The sequence below is a fragment of the Lotus japonicus genome, chromosome 1, assembly GCF_012489685.1.
Source record: "Lotus japonicus ecotype B-129 chromosome 1, LjGifu_v1.2".
NCBI classification, from domain to species: Eukaryota; Viridiplantae; Streptophyta; class Magnoliopsida; order Fabales; family Fabaceae; genus Lotus; species Lotus japonicus.
In genome coordinates, this window is record NC_080041.1 from 71119588 (window position 1) to 71144243 (window position 24656).

Sequence of the window (24656 nt, forward strand, 5' to 3'; positions counted from 1 at the left end):
AATAAAATTTTATCTTTTTAAATAATAAATTTGCTTGCATTTGGATAAATGATTCAATATTGTCACCAATCACAAAAAAAACAATTCCCATATGATCCTTGGATCTGTCAATAAATTCATCATTTTTTTTAGGGTTAAAGGTCATATTAGTCCCTGTATTTGTAAAAGCGTTTGATTTTGGTCCCTCAGTCAAAAAACCGTCGGTAATTGTATTATAAACCGCCAGTAATTGTAAAAAAACCGTCACTAAACGTCATTTTTTGGCTAAAGGACCAAAATCAAACACTTTTACAAACACAGGGATTAATATGACCTTTAACCATTTTTTTTAAATGAATAAATTCATCTATCTATCTATCTATCTATCTATAAACTATATAAAGGGAGAGTTTGTGCAACCTTGGGGGCATACCTGTCATTCAACAATTAATTCAAAAAATTGTGAAAGATGAGCATGGATATTTTAGTAAAAATGAATTTTATTTCACTTAGATTTAATCTGAACCATTGATTTAGAAGTATTTGGATCTCCAATTGCATCAGACGTTTACTCTTCCATTTCATCTGAAACGAACGAAACTCTTTCACCTTTTTCACTCTCTTCTTCCATTACCTTTGTCGACCATTTCTCTTCTCTGCAACGTTACTTTCTCTTCTCTGCAACTTTTACTCTTCCATTCCATCGTTTTCTTCTTTCATTCCCTTTTGCTCTTCCATTCTAACAATATATTTTTAAATAATAAATGACGTGGGAACTCAAAATCGAAAGGCAGTGGTGATAAACACTCTTATTTTGGGGTTGTTGGTTGAAATTGAGTGAGTGGCAATTGGAAAATGCAAAAGCTTAAAAGAAGATTCCAAAGTTGTTGAGTTTCAGCAAAGAAGAAGATGGCAAGCGTGCCTTCACCTTCCCCACCTCGCCGCTCACTCCCCTAAGAACCAGGTGAGGTGACTTCACCATTCTCTTCTCTCTCTCTATGCTTAAAAGCACAATGGTCTTCCAAGCACGCCTTTTCATTTTCCAAATTTCAAAAGCACCTTTACACCACACATTTCATTACCGCGCCCAACCCAATTAACAAAGATGAGGTTTATGTTTTTGTAGGTGAAGTTCCATCTCCGCTGCATCATCAGTTACATGCTCTTTACCCTCACCAATTGCTCCATGAATACTAAGGACCTATATTTCAATGCAGACAAAGGTAAACTTTCTCCCCTTCAAGTTCAATTCTTTTTTCCCAATTAACCCCATTCATTTATGTTTCCTCAGCCTTGGCGAGCCATTTTCTCACCAACATCACAGATGCCTAGGTAAACCTTCCCCTTTCCCCTTTGATTCTCTCAACTCAACTCTTATTCCTTTCAACTCTCACATGAAACATAAAAAATTGACACTGCTTTGCCCTTATCCCTTTCTCTTTTTGCAACATTAATCTACTACTATATTGATTAATCATTAGAGTAAAGCATATCAATGGAACACATATGATGATAAGGTATAGCTGTGATGAAATTCTGTCGGCTCCTCACAGTTTCTCTGAAGGTATCATTTGTGTTTGTGGATGTCTGTGTGTTCTAAATCAAATTTCACTACGACAAAACTGGTTTTTAGCGACGGTCATTTTGCGGCGCTTCAAAGAAAACCGCTGCTAGAAGCCACTTTGCGGCGCTTCCCGAGGCGGTTTTTATAATTGCGACCGTTTCATTTAATTTAGCGGCGGTTTTCTTTCATTTAGTGGCGGTTTCTAAAGGGTCAAACTTGTAAATTGGAAAAAGAAAATCATATAATTAGTTGAAAATTTCTTCTTTCTCACGACTCTCACTCGCTCCCCTCTGCTAACCAATTCCTTCGTGTCGTTCAGCGAACCACCGCCCACCTCGCCGCCACCGCTCACCTCGTCGCCGTTGCGCCGCCAACAAAAACCCTCAGGTTCCCGTTGAATCGCGGTTTCAGATCCGCTGCTGCGTCGAGTACCACTGCGACATGGAGGTTTCGACGGCGGAGTATGGAGTGCAGTCGGTGATGATTGTGGAGCCTTGATTCAAGAGACACCTCTCTCGAAGCTTCGGGAAGCTCTTCATATTTCCATGGCCACGCTCCTCCCCTAGAAACTCAACCCTCGCTCCTCTCTCTACAAACATGTATTCGCAAAATTCGTCACTTTCTAGGGTTTCCTTATGCTTCGTTTTGCCTCTGATTTAGATTAATTTCTGCATAATCATCTCTAGATGTTGGAAGATTAATGCAGGAAGTAGATGAAACTTCTTAATTTTGAAGTTGCAGGTGCAATGTTGAAAGGGGATTCTGGTTTTCTCTTTCATTGTAGGTTCTCCTCCTATTAAATTTTGTTACTAAGTCAAAACGTGTTAAATTTTGAAGTTGCAGGTGCAATCTTGATAGGGGATTCTCTATGATGGAGTCTCTGCAGTGGCAGGTTTTTAGCCTCTTTCACCATTCATTTTTTTTGTATGCATGTTAATTATGTGATAGGCAATTCATTTTCTTAGAAGGTGGTGAATAACTTGCCTTTTTTGAAAAGGAAAAAATGAGTGATTGATGATAATGTTGTACTAGTTCTGCGAGTAACCTTTTTATCATAGTTTCTTATAGGAGGAGAACCTCCCATTGAACTTCTTGATTTTTTATCTTAGTATCTTATTTCTTCGTTGACATTGTGGATGTAGTTTTCTTATTTTTTTATTGCTACATGTTGTATAGAATTGACATATATGTTATATATTGCTATTCATTCCATCTTAATCATTACAAGGTGAAATTGTAACATTGAAAAGCTTTATCCAAAAAGTTTTATGCTCTGCACATAGGTCATTGAGAGTTTGCAATTCAAGCATCAAAGGGGGACGCCCATTTCTTTTTTGCTGGCATGGAAAAGGTACTTGGTTTGGAACCTAGGTAGGCATGAAAAAAGTACCTGGTTAGGAACCTAGATTTGGACTTCCATTTCTCCTGTGTTATCATTACTTGATTTCACATTGCTCCCTCCCGCATTCATTCTACGGAAGTCATTTTTGAACCTTGAAAATGTGCTTGACTAAGCTCTTATAAAATCATTGTGTTCAACTTTAGTCCTAACTGTTGCTACATTTTCGTATGTGTCATAGATTCAGAGCAACAATTATAGATTCTGACTAAGTAATTAACCATGTGTGCAGCTTTTGAATCCTGATTGTTAATCCTCTAAGCGACTAAAAGGTAAACTTGTTTCATTTTCAATATAGTTGTGCCACAGCTTGGAGAAGGCACTAAACTAAGTTTGGTGATCGTTACAGCCAAAATCACTTTTGGGGAGAAGCTTTTATGTGTAGTTTCTCGATTTTAGAACTGATTCTGATGAAAGAGAAACTAATCAACATATGCTCTAAATTACTTCTTTCAGCTATATAATAAAGATCATAGTAGTGGTTTTCTTTGAGTTAAATATGCCTAATTCAAAACATTTTCATCAAGCACCAGATCGGGGAAAAGATCATATCACCTAACTGAACATTTTGTCTGTCACCATTTGTAGTTGCAAACTTATAACATTTTGTTGAATTTCTTAGAAATTTGAATTGAGAGGTAGTCCTCTAAACTTATAACATTATGCTCTAAACTAACAAGCCCTCTAAAACAGGTATTAAACATGATATGTTGCTAGTTGGAGGACCCCAATTCCAAGGCATTTAAGTATCACATTTCAAGAATCAAAGACTATCTCTGGGTGGCTGAGGATGGAATGAAAATGCAGGTTCTACATCAATTAGCTCTTTGCCATTATGTTACAAAAAGATTCGTTAATCCAACAATATCCTATAAGTTTTGATAGGAAAAACAAACTACCTGTATCTTCATAAGTTGCATCAATGAATTCAACTTAGTTATTTGTATTTTGGATTCTGTTGGTGGTAGTGGAGTTTGTTTACTTGGAGTTTCTTTGAAGGGATTATATGTTGTAGGTCTAGGGCCTTCTTAATTTTGAAGTTTCTGCTTGATTTTTTAGCTTAGTATCTTATTTCTTCATTGACTTTATGTATGCAGATTTGATACAAGTTTGTATAGTTGTGGTGCGCTATTCACATGACAGTTATTATGAAAATAGAGGATAAGGTATGCATTTCGTCTCATCTCGCGATTTGATCAGGAATTAGAGATTTCATGTTTCTGATTTGGATCCGTTTGTTTTGGTTAGGAATTAGGGATTTCAGATTTGCATTCTCATATCTCTCTTGAACCCTGTTGTGCTCTGATTCTAAACCATCTCACTCAGATTCTCATATTGGGGTTTTAGTTTCTTCTCCGCTTAGCTTTGGATTGAAGGTAAGCACCTCATTCTCGGTTTCAATTTCTTCTCCTCTCAGATGTGCAAAATCTTTGTTTATGTATGTTCGAATTTGATTATCACTCTAAACAGATGAACTATTCTGGTCTGGTTGTATAATGTTGAAAAATCACACTAGTAGTTTTTGGATGGTTGAATGCTATGCTATGATTACAACACTATATCACACAAACATAACAAAACTGAAAGTGAAACTCTTCTCTTCTCTCTTTCGTTACATCCACACACGTTATGTTAGTGTTGTTGTTGTTATATTATGTTTGGGGAGGAACTTTATAAGATTGAGGGAAATGTGTGGAGGAGCCGTATTTGTTCATTCCTGATCAGTGGGAATTGATTAGTTAGCATGTGTTTGTTCATCCATTTGTCTATGATTTATTTGCTTGGCCATGCTTTTTTATTGGATATAACCAAGCAGCTTATGTACATACATACATCAATAATTTTATATGTATTATACTCTGTTTTATACTTATATTCAAAAACACTATGACAAAGATCCCTGGGTGGAACAGTACTGACTCTACCATATTAATCTTGTTTGTTGTTTCAGCTTGTGTGTGTCTAATATCATTGTATTCTAGGACTTGAACAACTTTGAGAGTGATCCTGAAGAGTTTGCTATAATCTTCTGCAAAGACATGGGTATTGAGGATCCAGTGATTGCATTTGCTATCATAGAGAAACTTTATGAGGTCAGTCATTCTATTGATTAATTGATATATTATGCTCATAAGTAATATATAATTCAGCTGGCATAATGTTAACTTCTGTCATGCATAATCACATAAACACTCTTGAGATTTCTCGCTATGAAACTGCTACTTTAACAGCAGATGCTATTCCTGCATTTTTGCTTCCTCCTCCAACAACAGCTCTGGATAAGCATCTTGTTGTTGGATTACCAGCTCTAGAGCCATATGCATGTTTATTTCATAGGTTAGTTTGAGCTTAATTCCTTTTTTTATTGCGTACTTTGATGGTTGAGTAATTAGTATTCTTACTAGATTCCTTCACTGTATTTCTTAAGTTAGGTGAATATGCTAGTTTTTCTGAATACCCCTCTTTTATAAAGATTATAAGCTTCACTCTATTTAAAGAGATCATTTTATAAAGATTATAAGCTTCATTTTATTTATTGATTGAATATATAATTTGACTTTTAACAAAAATTGAAAAACTATTTTCCGCAATTCAATGATTAAATAGAAAATATTTTAAAAATCACTGTAGAAATTTGTAGCGGTTTAGAACCGCCGCAAAACAGAGGCGGAATGAATTACAGATTCTGCGGCGCTTTTAACCGCCGCTATATTCTGCGGCGGTTATTCCCACGGTTGGTCAAAACCGCCGCAGAATGCCCCCCGACGCTCGTAACTGCGGTGCTCAAGTAAACGCCTCATTATACATTCTGCGGCGGTTTGAACCGCCGCAAAATGCTTCCAGAAGCGCCGAAAAATGCTTATTTTTTTGTAGTGTTTGGTTCCTTTATCAGAGATTGGGATTCATTGTTTTGCTATAGATATGCACAATATTAGGGGGAGGGTCTGAAGCTTTGTTTTCTTTAATATATCTTCTTCATAGTTTTATTCCTTTGGCTACAAATGTTAAATTACAAAACATAATAGAAAAAATAACCAAACTAGATGGTAATGGTGATTAATTAATTATTTAGTTAATCTGTGGAGGGTTAAAAACAACATTTCCTATAGAAAAGAGTTTGGAATGTTATATAACTGAGTAAATAATACTGATAATTGGCCTGTAAGAGTAGAGTGACACATCTTAAATAAATAAGACTTGAAGATCAGCAAAAGAGAGATGACATTGCAATTTTGCAATCCCCATGTCCTATATCATCCATCAAATTCTATTATTTGCCCCTCCCAATGGAATGAAAATATACGCTCCCTTAAATGAACTCTTTGTTAATTAGTTTTCTCTATTATTTGAGAAAGAAAAATGGTCCATCAAGCTTCATGGCCCCAAGTGTTGATGAAGTAGCTGATCTGAATGCCTCTTTAAAAGAAGGTATTTGTCTTGCTCTTCAAATGTAAACAACAAAAAGATCTCAATTCTGTATTTTGTAACATAAATTGCTAGACAGTTTGATTTTTTAGGAAATTTTTGTGTGTTATTTTTATGATTTTGACATTGACAATATGATCCATGCTGACAGATCTCTGATGGTCCATTGGAATGGTATGAATGGCTTCCAAGTTCCATCCACAAATTCTTCGCTTTGCCCACGTCTTAAAATTCTGATAGAAGAATGTTTACTGCTCTTTTTGTTTCGAACCTCTCCTAGAATATTTATTGCTGCTCTTCTTCCTTGAACCATGCTTTTCCCTGCCACTTTTCCCCGCAAGGTATGAATTTCTTAAAGTGAAAAATTGTGTATATCTGAGCTTGATCCACATTCCTTTTTTGCAGCTTGCTTTGTACAATTTGGAATCATGTCTTCGTGCACCATTGAGTCTGATCTTGATATGCTGAGTTAAGGGTTTATGGTATTTCCCGCGAATATATATGGTTAGAGTTGTGCCTAGGATTGAGGGTTGACGGAACACCGTATTTGATTCTGATAATGGTACATTGCTAAAAGTTTGCTGCTAATTTTGATTGGTACATTGCTAAAGTTTTATTATCTACATGATCTAGATTTTGATCATAGATTCTCCCCTTACGTTGAATGGTTCTTTTTTTTTTTGTGTTTGAAGCAATATGTACACTTATAGTATATGATCTAATACTGATAGAACAACTCAAACCTAACTATTTTTTTGATGTTTATTTTAACATCTCTGCCTTTGGAGGGTGTGGGTTGCGAAAGAAGACTTGGTAAATATCAGTCTTTAGATGCTCATATCTAGCATGTGATTTAAAAGATGACCTTTGATGATATAGAAGTGGATAACCAAGCTGTCATATTTAGGATGAAAAATTTCTTTGGATATAATATGTGAAGGAAATGAAGAGTTGGTGGAACTTTTGAAAATTCTATTAAAGAAGAAATGAAATATGAATGCTTCCTCCTTATGAAGTATTCGGTCTGTATGTTGGTTTGCTGGCTAGAAGTGGGTGGCAAGATTATTGCAGTAGTGGTAATATGAGCTGCCACTCCAAGATATCATTTGAGGATGCAATGTGTAGCTTCATAATATTGACATTGCAACACTCATTATGCAACACTCATTATACAAGACTGTAAAAATGCAGCTTGGTACATCAATAAGGCTAGAGTGTGAAGCAACATTTGAGGAATGGATAATGTTGCATTCAGCTATTTTCTTAGTTAACTAATTTGCTTGGGTTGCTCAGGTGTCTTTTTATGGGTTTGGAATTTTCTATTGTAAGATTTGGGAATTGTAGCTGCAATTAACAGTTTGCTAACGAAGTCAATCATTGTTATTTTACGTTTGGTTAATAGATTTTTGTTCTATCAAGTATTTGATATTTGACTCTCAATGTTTTGCTTTAAATTGGACCTAGGCTGGTGTAAAATAGCTACTGTCATTTTGGGGAAAAGTACAACTAAATGAGTAGGCAGGGTAGGGCATAGATGAGTTTTTTTCATTTGCATTTGGCCATTTCTCTCGACTTTTGTGCAATTTTTTTTATGTAGCTAAGGTGTAAGTGCTCAGTGTTATGGTGTAAAAGAAGATTGACCTTTATAAATTCCATGATCTTATTAAAATTTTAGTAACTAGAAAAAAAAAACACTTTAATATAATTTATTATTTTTAAAAGATTACAAATCAAATATTATTTATAGAATTCTTAAAATATTTGAAAATTTTGTTTATCTTATTTTGTTATTTAATTTTTTATGCATATTTTCCTACTGAGTTAAATGTATCTAAAACTACAAGGGGTGGCACAAGTGTGGTGAATGTGCATTTCTTTAAGGGATTTCGTCTAGACTTCTGGCCCGGGTTCGATCCCCTCTGAGGTAAAAAAAAAATACCTTTGTGGTCAGAGACATCATTGTCGTATTCCGAGACAGATTAGTCACGTGGAGCCCCTTCCCCATGGAGACTGGTGGCCAAAGGAAAAAAAATGTGTCTAAGAGTGAGAATATATCTCACAATAATGAAAACCATATTAATAACATATATATAAAATTTCATAATTTAAAACTACGTTTAAAATCACAGCACTGAAATAAATATTATACCAACTAAGGGCTTTAATATAAATTTTGAATTTATATATTACAAGATCTAATACTCTTTTAAGGACTCTATATTCTTTCCAAACAATTTTTATATAATAATATTGTTGGTAACAAATTCAATTTTAATATAATAATGTATTCAAAATAGTTGAGAACAAAAGTTTCATACCTTAATAACTCATTGGCTTAAAAGCACCTTTAGTCCTCCACTTATACCTTTGGCGTGCAAGTAGTCCCTAACAAAAATTAATTGCACTTTGGTACCCCGACATTCACTTTCGCTTGCAACTTTGATTTCCGTCCAATTCCGTCAAGAATTTAACGGTTTCTGGAATAAAAAGTTAATAAAAATTATAAATCCATGCATTCATGGAGTTATTCATCATCTTCATCTTCATCAAAACCCAAAAAATCCCAAAATAAATAATGAATCTAGAAAGTAAAAATTTAATAAAAAATTACTAAAAAACACAAATCAAGAAAATAAAAAAATTATCATCTTTATTCTCATCATCTTCATCCCTGTTCGTTCATCTTCTTCACCAAATGAAAATAAAAACTTAAACCCAAAACTCTCCCTCTCTTCATCAACCCCAAAAAAAATCATCATGCTTCATTCAAACCCAAAATTTATCACTAAGATAATCTCAAATTCAAACTCATATTTAATTTTCCAATCCTTCTTACTCAAAGGTGCTTGCATTATTTTACATGTGAAAAAAAGGGTTTACACGAAAATGCTTGCATAATTAAAATTCAGTCATTTCTTTTGTAAATATTTCAATAAATTTAAGATCTCATATGAATGATAGTAGAAAAATTTATTAAAATGTTATTAAATAAGTCTTAAAACTTCATAGTAATTCATGTGTTACTTCAAACTATTAAACTTTTATATAAAAAGAAATGCAACATTTGGGTAAAACAAGTATAATTTTCCAAAGCATAAAAAATATAATACAAGGACAAAAACCACAAACAAAAAGAATTTTTCTTCTACAAAACAAAAACAAATACATTTATGAAAGGAAAAAATCTTACGAATTTATGTTTTCCTATGTCTGAAATTAATTTTATTCTTTCAATTCATAAATCATATTTTAATAAACATAATAAAAATAACATAGATTTTTAACGACTTCATGTGATAAACAAAAATGAATGTCCCCCGTGCATCGCACGGGTCACAAGTACTAGTCATTAGTATAAAGGAATAACTTTTTATCACAAAACTCCGTTACCACACCAAATCTATTTTTTCTAGTAATGCAATACAAAAATTTGAGCTCACACGAGATGATGGGAATAATGTCAATAGTTGAGGTTAAGCTAGCTATTCCAAGAAAGAGGCACTAATCTAGACCTTAAAGTTAGTGAGATTCCGTAGCCTTGTTCCACACTAATCCACTTTTTTTTTCCGACTTATAGTTTTTTTTTTCCAACCGACTCATAGTTCAAATGGTAAAAGTTAAGGATATATATATGGGTTGGGTGGGGAAGAACCAGAGATTAATATCTAAAGAGTACAATTTATCTTTCCCATGTACAAAAAAAAAAGAGTTTAATGGATATGCAATGTCAGTGTAAAATAGTTTTACACTGACATCTAATCAATGTTTGTCACGTAGGAGAGAGAGTTACATTCATTTTTAATTTTAATTAAAATAAAAACATATTTTCTTAAACATCATTAGTTATTTAATTTTGAGGAAAGTTATCAACATAGTTAATTTGGACAACCTCATTTTAAATTATCAAAATCGCAATCATAAGAAGGGAGTTGAGGAAAAAAAAAATAGTGTGAATTGTGAAATGATATCCACCTTCCACACGTAATAACTCAAATATTATATTAAAATTATTTTTTTATACAAATGTTAATAAATGCTTAAGATATTCATAAAAGATCGCGTGTTTAAAAGTCAAGTACTGTTGTGCACTGTGATTAGGGGTGGAAACAAGCCAGGCAGCCCAACGGGGGCTTGTGGCTTGGCTTGGCTCGGCTTGGCTTGTTTATTAAAAAAGTTGGGCTTAGGCTTTTTAAAAGGCTTAATTAACTAAAAAGGTCAGGTCCAAGCTATCATAAAAACTTATTTAGCTTGATAGATAGGCTTGTCAATCTATTATTTTTATTAATATTCTAAATAAATATAATATAATAATATACTATATTATTTTTTTAAAACTGATGTTTACTTTACTTTGTATAAAACATAAAACCCTAAGTCTCTAACCTAGATTAGAAGTCTTTAGGAATTTTAGCATAGCATAGGAGGCACAGGCGCACAGCAACAACAGGCAAGCACACAAGCCGCAACCAGCCACGACTGCCGAGGCCAAAGTCCACCTGCTCTCCACATCCGTGAGTCACGACCACCACCGTTTTAGTCACGTTGGCCTATTAGCCCGCCAATCTATTAACCTTCTTCAGATGAAATTGTCTAACATTTGTTAAATAGGCTTTTAAGTATGCTAGTAGGCCAAGCCAGGCTTTATAATAAGTCAAGCCAAGCCTTAAAATTTGGCTTGTTGACATGCCACAAGCCAAGCTTGGGCCACGGAAACACAATGCAGGTCAGGCTTGAGCCACACAAAGCTTGACTTGGCTTGCCTTATTTCCACCCCTAAGTGTGATATACGGTTAAACTATTTTAAACTTTTTAAAATGTTTGATCCCACTACACCATTTTTTACTTTTAGCAACAAGGATATATGTAACAAGTAAAAAGTGTTGCTAAAAGTGTCTCAAGAATTAGTTTGTGCATGTTGCCATAAATGGTTCGTTTTAGGCAACACATTTTATAACAACACTAAATAAGTTTTCTCTATGTAATAATAAGGAACAATTATTACGTGATAATTGTTACTTTTTCTCTACAATAGATTACATTTTCTCATAGTGTACTAGAGAACACAAAAAACTGTCTCCAAAAGGAATAGGTAACGCCAGAACATGAGACAACCAATAAGTGTTGCGTGAAGTTGTAAAAAACAAAAACCGTTACATTTTGTATTTATGTCTACACTTTTCAACTGTTCCAAAAAAAAATGTTGTAGTGCGATTCTTTACATATTTAAGTTTATTTCAATAAATTTTTTAAATCAATTTATGAATAAATATTTAGATGATAAGTATTTATTGCCATAAATGTTTAATTAGATTGTAAGTTTATGAGGTTGTCTAAATAACCCATGGTAAAATTTGGGTTAAATAACCCATGGTCTAGGTGGACCAATCATATTTAAGATAAATTGGTTGATTTTTTTATATTTTATTTATGGTTAAATATGTTTTTGTCCCTAATTTATACACATAAATATAAAACGGTACCTAAGAAAAAACACAAACGTTTTAGTCCTTCAAAATTTTTATTTAATCTAAAATGATCCTTATAATGGATTTTTTACATCTATTTTGGTCCCTCCAAAATTTATTCCATCGAATTTAGTTCTTCTTCCTTTATAATAATCATTTCAAAACCTAAAAATCATATTTTCATCCAAAAACTCGTAAATTCATAAAAAAAAAAGGGAAAGAATAAGAAACACAAAGCAAATAGGATCCCAACTATATGCCAAGAGTATCGAGTATTCCAAATACTAGCATAAACCACCAGCAGCGTTTCATCAAAGGTAGTTGATTTGTATTTTCTTTGTGCAGGGTGTGGCCTGTTTTGTGGAGGACCCTGTTTCTGTTTCTGCCCTTTTCCTGTGTGTATATGGAATTTTTAGGACCCTTACTGCTAATTCTTTTTGGCCTTTAAAAAAGAACAAAGCAAATAGGATTTTATATCCTACACAGGTAATTGTAGAAGACTAGAAGTATAAAATAGTTACCCCACCATGGCTGCGTTTTTTAGTTTAGGATCAAGTTATCAATTTTTAGGTTTTGAAATAATTATGAGAGAGGAGGACTAAATTTAATTGAAATTTTTTTAAGGAACCAAAATAGATGTGAAAAATAATTTTAAGGACTAAAACCTTTGTGTTTTTTCCAGGTACTATTTTAAGTTCATTTGTATAGGTTAGGGACAAAAACAAATTTAACCCTAAATAAATAAAATTTAAAAATTTAAATAATTTATCTTAAATGTGATTGATTTACCTAGGCCATGGGTTATTTAACCCTAATTTTACCCTTGGTTATTTAGACAACCCCTAAATTTATATATAAAATTAGTCTATTCGAAGGCGCGTTGCATTATTTAATTAGGACCCATCATGCAAGTCCTCCTTTTGTCGCCTCTTGTCGGCTGCCCCTTTTTGCTATTCAAAACTTCTCCCATCTCTCCCTCTCAGACCAGTCACTATAATGCCATCCTTCATGGCCATGGTCATGGTCATGGTCATGGTCATGGATTAGGAACAAGCACAATCATGGTACACTGTAGCTGATTTTAGGATGCAAAATTATTGATTTTCCATTATATATAGTCATAAACTGTCGTAAATAAAAATGTAATTTCAAAATTAAATTCTCCATCGCATTCACACATTTTAGAATGATGAATATTTTATTATATTATTTCAGTGTTCTAATTGACAATTTACCAAAATTAATCAACAAGCCATTGATTATTTTAAATTTCACGTTTTATACCCTCTAAGGATCTACCTAGTGCTGTTTTGCTATAACGAGTATATGAAAGAATTTTTTTCTTAATTATAGAGTTTTTTTTTAAGCCAAAGAATTGTATTAAAAAATAGCACAAGGGGTGCTAAACCCAAATACAAGAAAAGAAAGAGAGAAAAATAAAGAAAGAAAGAAAAAAATAAACAAAGTTTAAAGAACTCATCTACACAATCCAAACCAGATTAAGTTCCCTTACAAACTTAAACTATTACTCCAAATAAACCAAGAATGTCCCAACATATAGCAGCAACATACAAACCCAAAAAGCAACCACGACAACAGACGTCCAATGCCAAAAATACACAGCAGAAGAGAAAAAATACAACCCAACCTCCACTCCAAACGTACCACGAACACTAGCCAAAAACCCATGTCCCTAGAAAAATTCAAAGAGAAGAGAGGCATATGACCGGATTTGACTTCCATTCATATAATGAATAATGAAACTCCCTTACTTTCTCTTTTAACCAATGCCAAGTTCGAACCTGGATTAATTCCACAACCAAACCACCGTCCCAAACACTATCCTTGAAAATAACACTGTTACGAGTTATCCACAAGGACCAGCAAGACGCCATCCACACTGTTACTTCAGCAAGTCGTTGTTTCTTGTTTCTGCCAACAAAGGAGAACTGGCTAAAAAGTGATTCTGATAAAGATGGCAATACAGTTTCAAACCCCAACCACCGATAGACAGCATTCCAGACATCAAAAGACCGTGAGCACGTACAGAACAAATGATCACAACACTCTTCTATACAATTACAAAAAGGACATAATACATCCACCTCTGCCGGAATGACACCTCTCCTCCTTAAATTTACCTTGGTCTGGATCCGATTTAGCAGCATGCGCCAAGCAAAAGCTTTAACCTTTGAGGGAGCAAATGCAGACTAGATTGATTGAAAATCGATGTCGGACACTCCTAAATCACTCACCTGCAAAAAAGAGCGGCCTCCCCTCCTACAAACTACCATTATTAATAATATTCAACAGGGTATCAAACCACAACTCCTCCCTCCCACGCAACGCCCTTCTCCATTTAAAATTACACTCCCACCTGCTGTAACATCCCGACTTGACGACTGGCCTCACGGTAACAACACGAGTCTTTTCAATGCGCTTTGTCCTCACTCGCGCACTTCTCGGGAAAACTTCCCAGGAGGTCACCCATCCCAATATTGCGCCAAGTCAAGCACACTTAACTATGGAGTTTTTATGAGTTGGGCTCCCGAAAAGAAGATGCATCTTGTTGTTATGAGTAGTACTAATCAAATCCTTTATGCCCTCCTTGACTGTATAGTCTCATACCTATACAGCCTCGGAATACCTCTTGTTCGGGTGCGAGATCGGTTCATTCATGTGCCCCTCCGCCTAGAAGCCTGCCAGGAGCCGCTCCTTGTCCATGTCTCACTGCACCGGCGATCACTCCCCGCCCTCGTCGGCCCCGGGCGTCACAGGCCCACCAGCTTCCGCTTGGTTCGTCCCCGAACTACACCGTACTGGGAGAGGTAGGCTCTGATACCATTTGTAACATCCCGACTTGACGACTGGCCTCACGGTAACAATACGAGTCTTTTCAATGCGCTTTGTCCTCACTCGCGCACTTCCCGGGAAAACTTCCCAGGAGGTCACCCATCCCAATATTGCTCCAAGTCAAGCACACTTAACTATGGAGTTTTTATGAGTTGGGCTCCCGAAAAGAAGATGCATCTTGTTGTTATGAGTAGTACTAATCAAATCCTTTATGCCCTCCTTGACTGTATAGTCTCATACCTATACAGCCTCGGAATACCTCTTGTTCGGGTGCGAGATCGGTTCATTCATGTGCCCCTCGCCTAGAAGCCTGCTAGGAGCCGCTCCTTGTCCGTGTCTCACTGCACCGGCGATCACTCCCCGCCCTCGTCGGCCCCGGGCGTCACAGGCCCACCAGATTCCGCTTGGTTCGTCCCCGAACTACACCGTACTGGGAGATGTCGGCTCTGATACCATTTGTAACATCCCGACTTGACGACTAGCCTCACGGTAACAACACGAGTCTTTTCAATGCGCTTTGTCCTCACTCGCGCACTTCCCGGGAAAACTTCCCAGGAGGTCACCCATCCCAATATTGCTCCAAGTCAAGCACACTTAACTATGGAGTTTTTATGAGTTGGGCTCCCGAAAAGAAGATGCATCTTGTTGTTATGAGTAGTACTAATCAAATCCTTTATGCCCTCCTTGACTGTATAGTCCCATACCTATACAGCCTCGGAATACCTCTTGTTCGGGTGCGAGATCGGTTCATTCATGTGCCCCTCCGCCTAGAAGCCTGCCAAGAGCCGCTCCTTGTCCGGGTCTCACTGCACCGGCGATCACTCCCCGCCCCCGTCGGCCCCGGGCGTCACAGAATTGTAACATCCTAACTTGACGACTGACCTCACGGTAACAACAAGAGTCTTTTCAACGCACTTTGTCCTCACTCGCGCGCTTCCCGGGAAAACTTCCCAGGAGGTCACCCATCATAATATTGCTCCAAGGCTAGCACACTTAACCATGGAGTTCTTATGAGTTGGGCTCCCGAAAAGAAGTTGCAACTTGTTGTTATGGGTAGTACAATCAAATCATATATGCCTTCCTCAACTGTATAGTCCATCCCTATACAGTCTCGGAATACCTCTTGTTCGGGTGTGAGATCGGTTCATTCATGTGCCCCTCCGCCTAGAAGCCTGCCAGGAGCCGCTCCTTGTCTGTGCCTCACTGCACCGGCGATCACTCCCCGCCCTCGTCGGCCCCGGGCGTCACACCTGCCATTTCTCCACTCCCCCAACTCCTTTACAATAGCATATTTGTTTTGAGACAAATTATACAACCTGTGAAATCTCCCCTCCAAATGTCCTGACCCAAGCCAATCATCATGCCAGAAACTAGTTGCATCCCCATCCCCTAGTGTTTTCCTAATTCCCAATTCAAACCAGTTATCCTCTGAACACAAAGAAAGAATACCCCTCCACCAAGGGGAAGAACATCTACCACCAATAATTTGGTATTTAATCACCCTACACCAAAAGCTATTTGGCTCATTCAAAAAACGCCACTTCCATTTGCCAATAAGAGCCTTATTAAAGGCAGACAAGTCCTTTATCCCAAGACCACCAAGTTCTTTGGGCTTACAGACATCAGACCATTTTACCCAAGCAATTTTTCTTTCCACATCTGAGCCACCCCATCGAAAATTACGCATAAGCCTGGTACACTTCTTAACTATCCCCGTTGGCATCTTGAAAAAAGAGAGAAAGAAAATAGGCAATGCAGTCAGAACACTTTGAATGAGACAGATTCTCCCTCCAAAGGACACTGTCTTCTGTTTATGTAAATAGATATTCTTGCTTTGCACGTAATAAGGCTGATTATTCAAGCACATTGCTTATTTCCTAAACAATATTCTAGACTACAAGTCAGACATTTTCTCACGTTTAAGTTCCGTATACAGCATTCTTTTTTTATTAATGCTTTCACTCAAATTACATGAAATTCACATGGGTATGTTATGTATTAGCTAGCAAAGAGAGTATTGAAATAAAATTATATATCCTAATTGTAATTTAGTGATAGAATGTTAATTTCAACAAATTGGCTTATGAGTGTGAACAATGTCTAGCATAATTGGTAGATAGTTAAACTCCTTAAGCATTTAGTTCACTGTTTGATCCTTAAGTGACGTGTATGGAGAAAGATTTGTTAGGAGAATCTTACCTACTTAATATGATCTCAGACCTTCAAAAGATTAGTCTCATGGTTGCCTTTAGTGGGGGTAACTTGTGCAACAATTTTTTTTTTGGCTTACATGACATATTATTTGTTATTCTTGAATTGGGATTCATGGTGCTTCTTCGTCTACTCTTCGGTGGTTGTGTGCAGTATCAGAAGGCTTCTCTAGCACGCCATAGCAGTATTGACACAACAAGAGTGTACTTGCAAAAGACACTCCAACACTCAAGTGTGTGAGAGAGCAAAGAGAAAATTTCAAAGCCTTAACAACCCAAAGTTTGAATATATAATGAGTAATGCTCAAGTAAGTGAATGACTAAACCTTTATTTAGAGGTTTGATGACTGTCGCATTTGTGACTTGAATTTTAGGAAGCCTTGAGGAAGGTCTGCCGATAAGATGTTTACTTTTAAGTAACCTTGTAGTGTCTAATTTAATGAGTCAAAACGGTTCGCTCAACATAGGCTGAATGAGTTGTTACTTAGCTAAGTCATCTCAGTCGCCATTGTGGTACTTGCTTGGTTGCAAGACCTTCGGATCGACTGAGATGCTATTAGACCTTATATGGCCATTTGGGACATATGGAACTAATGTTTTTAAAACAATTTTTTTTTATTATTAGATAAAGACCCTTATTCCTTGTTTATTTTCGTAATTCCACTTTATATAAAACAAAAGCAGATAAAAAAACGAGATTAATTTGGAATTAATATGAATAAAAGGTTCTCAGCAAAGTCTTGGGGCTTGAGTTTGAGGGTAACGACATTGAGGCTATTCGAGGTTTGGAAAAGGTGTACGAGGATCATTTCAATGCTTGATCTTTTCAAGGCTTGATCTGTGTAGTTTCCGGGCTATATTTTGGGCTTCCTAGGGTGTGCTGTTGGTTTTTCCTTTGCTGTCCGGATTGGTTTTTAACCCGGTTTTGTTCCTTTTCTCGGCCTAGTGGGTTCTCTTTTGATCGTTGAGATAACTCGTTTTTTTTTTTGGTTATCTTTTCTCCCTAAGGGTGCTGTCCTTAGGGGTTTTTTGTGGATATTAATAGATATTCCTTTATCTTTCAAAAAAAAAAAAAAAGACACTTATATATAAATACTAAAAAAATAATGGCTGTACTGTTGCTCGAGTATTTTTTAAAATGGGAGAGTTTGGAACCCTTTAATTTATCATTTAGAATATAAATAACTAAATTGTAAATGGTAAACATTTGTTTTTAAAAAAATTATGAAAATTAAATCTAAATAATATGAAACTCCTCCCCTTTTATATAGGTGTCATAGAGAGAAATTAACAAAATATAAAGTGAGTCCAAGAGAATAAAACATCATGAGTGAAGAGGAGTTGAAAGCATGGTCAAAACCGACACATTTCTTCTCAAACTTTCTCATTCTTTTTCCTTTATGCATCATTCAAAAAGTAGATAAAGCCAACCCACAAACCAACTAAAACATTCTTTCTATTGCACCCACCCAGGAGAGCACCTAGCTGCACACAAATTAACAAGGTGAACTCTCTCTCTCTCTCTTTCTCTAAACTCATCCATTGCTTTTCTCTTTGTGATTTTCTTCTCTGAAAGTCCATTTTTTCTCATGTCTTTTCTTTGATGCACAAATTCTTCAAAACTGACACAAATATGAAGTTCCACTAAATTTAAGGGTTATTAATTTGTATCTTCATGGAGATGGTGTTCATGGTAACAGGAAGGTGCATCATATATATATTAGTATCCTATTTTCTCCCTTTTCTACCAACTTAAAAAAACAAGTTATGATGAGGTCCTAAGTATACAAAAGCACCACTCCTTCTTTTCCTCTCCTTTACCTTTTCACCCATGAGTCATTCGATAAATGTCGTCAAAGAGAAGAAAATAAAAACGGTTCATTTATTATTTTTGTTGGAAGTTGGAACCCAGGCTAGTACTCTTGTTAATTATCTCCTTAATCTGTTTCTGCAATGAAATTGTATTACTGAGTCAGGATCTAGAAATCTTTTGTTTGCATGGATTAATTTTTGTAACATATGAACTTTAATTATTATGTAATTATGTAGATCTCCTATCTGTTTGGGAGTTTGGCAGTGAGAGAGCAATGGAAGCAGGGTTAGCTCCAAATTCATGCACAACAAGGGGAGTGTTAGAGAAGAAGACAAGCCCACAACCACAAGAGCAAGTGAATTGTCTAAGGTGCAATTCAACCAACACTAAGTTCTGCTATTACAACAACTACAGCCTCACACAACCCAGATACTTCTGCAAGACATGCAGAAGGTATTGGACAGAAGGAGGGTCTCTCAGAAATGTCCCAGTTGGAGGTGGTTCAAGGAAGAACAAGAGGATCATTACCTCAGCTTCACCAAAGGTTATTCCAGACTTAAATCCACCAATTCCAAATGCAAGCCTTAATAAAGTGCAACAAGTAGGCCATGATCTTAATTTGGCTTTTCCAGCTATGGGGAATTATCATCATGGTCATGGCATGTCATCTCCATATGTTGAAATGGGTCATGAGACCAGTAATTACCATATTTCTTCTTCTTGTTCTGCAGCTCCAATTGATTTATTAAGGTCTGGCTTGGTGGGTTCTAGGGGTTTGAATCCTTATGTTGTGATGCCAATGAGCTCAAATTCCCATTACCCTGCATCTGGGACTGGGTTCCCCATGCAGGAAATGAAACCAACCCTTGGGCTGGGCTTTTCACTTGATGGGCTTGAAAACAGATCATATAATGGGGTCCATGAGAATAATGGTGGAAGTGGGAGACATTTGTTCCCTTTCGGAGGAGACATCAAGCAACTTTCTGCTACAACTACTAGTGTTGAACTTGAAGTGGAACACAGTAATAAAGAAGAAGGAAATAACTCAACTGGATATTGGACTGGAATTAATGATTGGTGAAGGGTCATCATCATGGTAATTAAGGAAAGTAATTAAGGGAGAACAAGAAAATCCAGCATGACCTGTTTGAAGGTGTTCAGAACTAACAATAGGATACATATTCGAGCAATGTGAGGATTTTACAGCTCTCATCTTGTTTTTCTTTTTATTATATATTTAAAGATAGAAGAAGAGGTGAATATAGGACCTGCTCTTGCTTGAGTCATACAACCTGTATTCATGAATTCTTCTGTCAGAATTAAGTAGATTGATCACCTTTATTGGTGTATGCTTTATGAATGACTTTTGGTGATTAAGGAAGGAAAGACTTAGATGTTCGAGTTTGTAAGTGTAACCATGCATAATATTACTATATATTGATTGAGTGGAGCTTTGTTCAAGTTATTCCTATTACTATTTGTATGTGTACAAAGTTTAGTGGGTTGTGTCAGCTTTGAAATCTAGATCATCACATCCAACTATCCAAGATTCCTCCAACTATGAAAGCACTTGGTAGAATTATTCGGAAGACACCATATATGTTTATCACAATAAGAAAATTAGTATAATATTGAAACTGGAATATCAATTACCTGCCCCAACCAAACAATGATCAAATACAACATATATGTTCATCCACTTGCAACTCATTTTAATGGAAAGACCCGCGACAATCATTAATTCCATTACCTGCATTTAATTATAGTATGTATGTGTAAAGACGAAAGAAAATTCTACTTCTTTCGGTATTAGAGTGGGACCCTCAAACATTCCTTTGAGTCTAGGGGAAATCACTTCCTAACTTCATTATTTTCTTGGCTATGATCTCTTATTGTATTTTCACCACGAGTAACTTCAATTGGCAGACAAAACACATTTTGTAATATGTTGGCTTTCTTCATATGTCGCAGTCTCTTTATCTTTTTCTTCTTCTACTTCGGGTGCACGAATATCTTTGAAAACCTTAATGTTCTTTCCACATTCTTAACAAATTCTGAACCCAAGATATACATTGTTTTTTTATGAAATGAAGATAAGTTGTTAAAACTTATGTATTCATATAAACATCTATTGCCCTGACTATAGTCACTAGTTGCCCTATTTATCATTAGTAACCGCGTAATCACACCCTTATTAATTTTGTGGAGTTCAACTCTCAATTTAAACTAAGGGTTGTTTACCTTACCACAATGGTTAAATAAACTCATTTTAAATGAATTAATGATTTTGTTTATGGAAATTGAAGTAAAATGTAGGTGTAATTCCTAACACATTTGCGTTGATCACAATAATTTGTATCATTAATCTTTTTATGTCCTGTTTCCTTTCTATGTATTCACATCGTTACATAATCCTTTTAGGATAAATGATCCTCTCATGTTTTTGTTTTTGTTTTTTGTTTTTTTTTTTTTTTTGATAGGCAAATGTTAGTGGTTAGTTGTTAGTAAGTTAGAAAATCCCTTCAAATATCCCTTCCAGGATTCGAACCCTGGACCTTCCCCTCCCCAACCCTCATGTCCCTTAGCTCTTACCACTTGAGCTAACCCTCGGGGACTGATCCTCTCATGTGAAAACTTTTTTATGTTCTCTCATGTTGAAGTTGTGTTTATTTCTCTCTTCATATTTATTAATATGTAGGATGCTTTGAATATATATGAGAAGAGATATAGACATTAGACACAATGTTTCACTTGACATTGTCATCTCACACATATGAACAAAATCCCCTTTTTTATTTACATAATTTCCTAGAACTAAAAATGTTTTTTTTTTTACAACTTTCCTTTTGATGTGGATATTTTAGATAATGCAATTCTTTATTCAACTGTACTACGACTCAATTACAGTCCGAAGTTTCAGACTGGCTAAAATTCAACTCCAAGGTGTTAATCAAGGATATGAAGTGCTATAAGTTTTATGGATATCCTATTGGATATAAGAAACTACAGTAATTGGGAGTGGCACCTATTGAAAATCAGGCGTTTCTTTTCTTGTTTTTGGTAAAAAAAAAATTCAGGTGTTTCAAGTTTCAACCACTGTGAATAGAATAGATATTCTAATTTTCAGTTAACCACTCAGAGGAATTGGCATCTTTTGTCCATTTTATAGTCTTAAATACCCAATGCTTCACACCCATAGTTAAAGGAACGTATATCACTATATCATTTAATAGTTATAGTTTCCTTGAATTAAAATTTAAGAATTAACAACTAACATGTCACCTTCCAACAACTGACCAAAGGCCTCTTTAGTTGTTGGATTTGGCAACTAGAAAACTTTGCATCAGTGAAGAAAGAAATTAAAAAAAAAAAGACGCTGTCACATTATAAACATTATATTTAGACCATTGGTTGAAACTGACTCTGACTTATTTTATTTTGTGAAGTCTGAAATATAGATGCCAATGCATTAAGCAACCTAAAATCCTAAATTTAACATGAACTAATACAAGCTAAAACTAAACCATTCTGGATTTACCACAAATAGTTCTTTTATGTACAACAAGATTAGTAAGTCTGTAATATTACTGTCTTAATCGTAATTTTAAATAAGTCTGTATATACCATCAATTGTGTAACCTAAAATTCTTAAATTATGATTGACTTTCCAGATATTTAAGTTCTCTGATTTCAGTGAAAAATTTGATAAATTTTGAAGAGTTTACAAGATATGAGCTAATATTTGAATGTAATAGCAGAATGTAGCATTCGGGGAACCAGAAAGAAAATCATCTCAAAGGAAAATATATAATTATGCTTCATTAGTTACTACTCCAAGTATCATTGCTATTTCATCCCTTACACAATTTGAATAACTAGACACCAATAATGGCAAGGAATAATTGAGCCTTATATAGTAGTCCAGATTCCAGAAGAGGAAGACCATATCTGCTATCGACTAGTGTAACTACTAGCAATAATACATGCAACAATTTCATGTTCATAAGGGTGAATTAGGTAAATCATATGGTAATCAGTGAGTCTGAAGTTTCATCTTCAGCTGCTATCTCCTCTTCAGGACAAGTCCATCCCAGGTTCACAGCCAAGTCTTCCACCCCCACCTTGATCACATCACTTCTCACGCCAATGTCAGTTGCATACCTGCTCATGCAGTACATTCCTGCCGTTACAGTCGCCACGCCGACCGGACTCGGCATTAACAACTTGAGTGGAGAAGAAAGCATTGCAGCCAATGGAGCACCAACAATGGAAGAGGCTTGACCACTTCTTCCAACCATGGTTATCAAAATCGAGTTTTAAATCGTAAACTCGTACGATTTTACGTGTTCAAGTGGTGAAATCGAGTTAAAACGGGTGTAAACTCGTTTTAGGGTAAAATCGGGTGAACTCGGAGTGAACTCGTTAAAATCGGGTAAAATCGCGAGTTCAAAACGAGTTCAGCGAGTTTAGAACAAGAAAAAAATTCCTCTACTTTTAACCCAAACGACGTCGTTTTGAGAGTTACAAGGTTAGGGACTTAGGGTTCTGCTTTTCATAACTTGAAACGGCCTGAACCATCATAGTTTTTCTTCTGCTTTCCTCTATTGACGACTCCATGTTTCTGGTTCTGTGAGTTCCTCTGCTTCTGGTTTGTCGAGTTCCTCTGCTTCTGCCTTCCTCTGCTTTTACGTTGGATTTTGCTTTTGGTATGTCGAGTTTCTCTGCTTCTGGTTCGCCGTTCTTCGATTTCTCCACTTTTGCTTCTGTGTTTGGCGTTCCTCCCTCCACGTCTCCACCTTTTGCTCGTCATTCGTCATCATACCTTTGCCCAGCATTGGTATTTTTCAGTCATTTTATATTCTTCTCTGTTAAGTTTATACACTATAGTCTGAACTCTGAATTGATATGGCCATGATGATGGATTTCAAGATGTTGAAGTATCTGAAATTTGATATCCTGACCTCACCTGTTGGCTTTTGTTTAATGTTTTATTATGACTTGCGAAACCTTAAATTTGGATTATTTAGTGCTTTTATGTATGAACTTGAACTTGTTGGTAATTTAATTTATGGTTTGAACTTGTTCTTACCATTATTGTTGGTGATTTGGTTCATTTTTATAGTTGTTAATGAGTGTTCATCACCATTATAGTGTTTTTATATGTATTTTTTGCATGCGGTAAACTCTTACGAGTTTACGAGTCGAGTTTACCCCCCTCCACGAGTTTACCTAAACTCTCGAGTTTGATTATGAAGGAAATCAATTCCGTGACTATTATTGATAATGAAATACCCTATATATACAACTTACCTAGTTGACTAATAATAAATATTAAACCTTAATTACAGGCGTAATTACAAAGAGAATAAATAATATCCTATTCTATCACACCCCCGCAGTCGAAGCGGGAGGTTCACCGACGCTGAGACTGGAACGAAAATCATCAAAAAGAAGTCGAGGTAGGCCCTTGGTAAAAATGTCCGCAATCTGATGACGGGAAGGAACATGAAGGACGCGAGCCTGGCCACGCGCGACCTTTTCCCGAACAAAATGGATATCCATCTCAATATGTTTGGTACGCTGATGGTGCACTGGATTCCCAGAGAGGTAGATGGCACTAACATTGTCACAGTGGACCAATGTTGCCTGAGAGAGAGGAAAATGAAGCTCCAGAAGTAAATTGCGGATCCAGCAGGACTCGGAGACAACATTAGCAACACCGCAATATTCAGCTTCAGCACTAGAGCGAGAGAGAGTGGGTTGCCGCTTGGAGGACCAAGATATGAGATTGTCACCGAGGAAAACACAATAACCAGAAGTGGAGCGTCTGGTGTCAGGACAGCCCCCCCAGTCAGCATCAATGTAAGAAACAAGCTTTTCAACCGGGGAGGGATACAAATGTAGCCCATAAGTCAATGTGCCACGAACATAGCGGAGAACCCGCTTG

General features: G+C 36.1%; 1 protein-coding gene and 1 long non-coding RNA gene across 10 annotated transcripts; both read left to right on the top strand.

Annotated features, from left to right (window-relative positions):
• The first annotated feature begins 622 nt into the window (after positions 1 to 622).
• Positions 623 to 7788, top strand: LOC130745511 (uncharacterized). Of its 8 annotated transcripts, XR_009021802.1 has the most exons (8): positions 623 to 943; positions 1106 to 2435; positions 2827 to 2894; positions 3636 to 3749; positions 4040 to 4108; positions 4191 to 4318; positions 4894 to 6709; positions 6774 to 7785. It is a non-coding gene; the product is annotated as an uncharacterized LOC130745511 (long non-coding RNA). The 8 variants fall into 8 exon arrangements; XR_009021808.1 differs by having other exon boundaries at positions 1106 to 1202; positions 1271 to 3749; positions 6774 to 7788; XR_009021797.1 differs by having other exon boundaries at positions 1106 to 3749; positions 4894 to 6371; positions 6520 to 6709; positions 6774 to 7787.
• Positions 7789 to 18245: 10457 nt separating this feature from the next.
• LOC130745556 (dof zinc finger protein DOF2.5-like) lies at positions 18246 to 20170 on the top strand. Of its 2 annotated transcripts, none has more exons than XM_057597872.1 (2): positions 18246 to 18400; positions 18946 to 20170. In XM_057597872.1, the coding sequence occupies exon 2, from the start codon at positions 18984 to 18986 to the stop codon at positions 19788 to 19790; it is 807 nt and encodes a 268-aa protein (XP_057453855.1). In that variant the 5' UTR covers positions 18246 to 18400; positions 18946 to 18983; the 3' UTR covers positions 19791 to 20170. The 2 variants fall into 2 exon arrangements, with proteins under 2 accessions (XP_057453855.1, XP_057453864.1); XM_057597881.1 differs by lacking the exon at positions 18246 to 18400 and adding an exon at positions 18416 to 18808.
• Positions 20171 to 24656: the final 4486 nt, after the last annotated feature.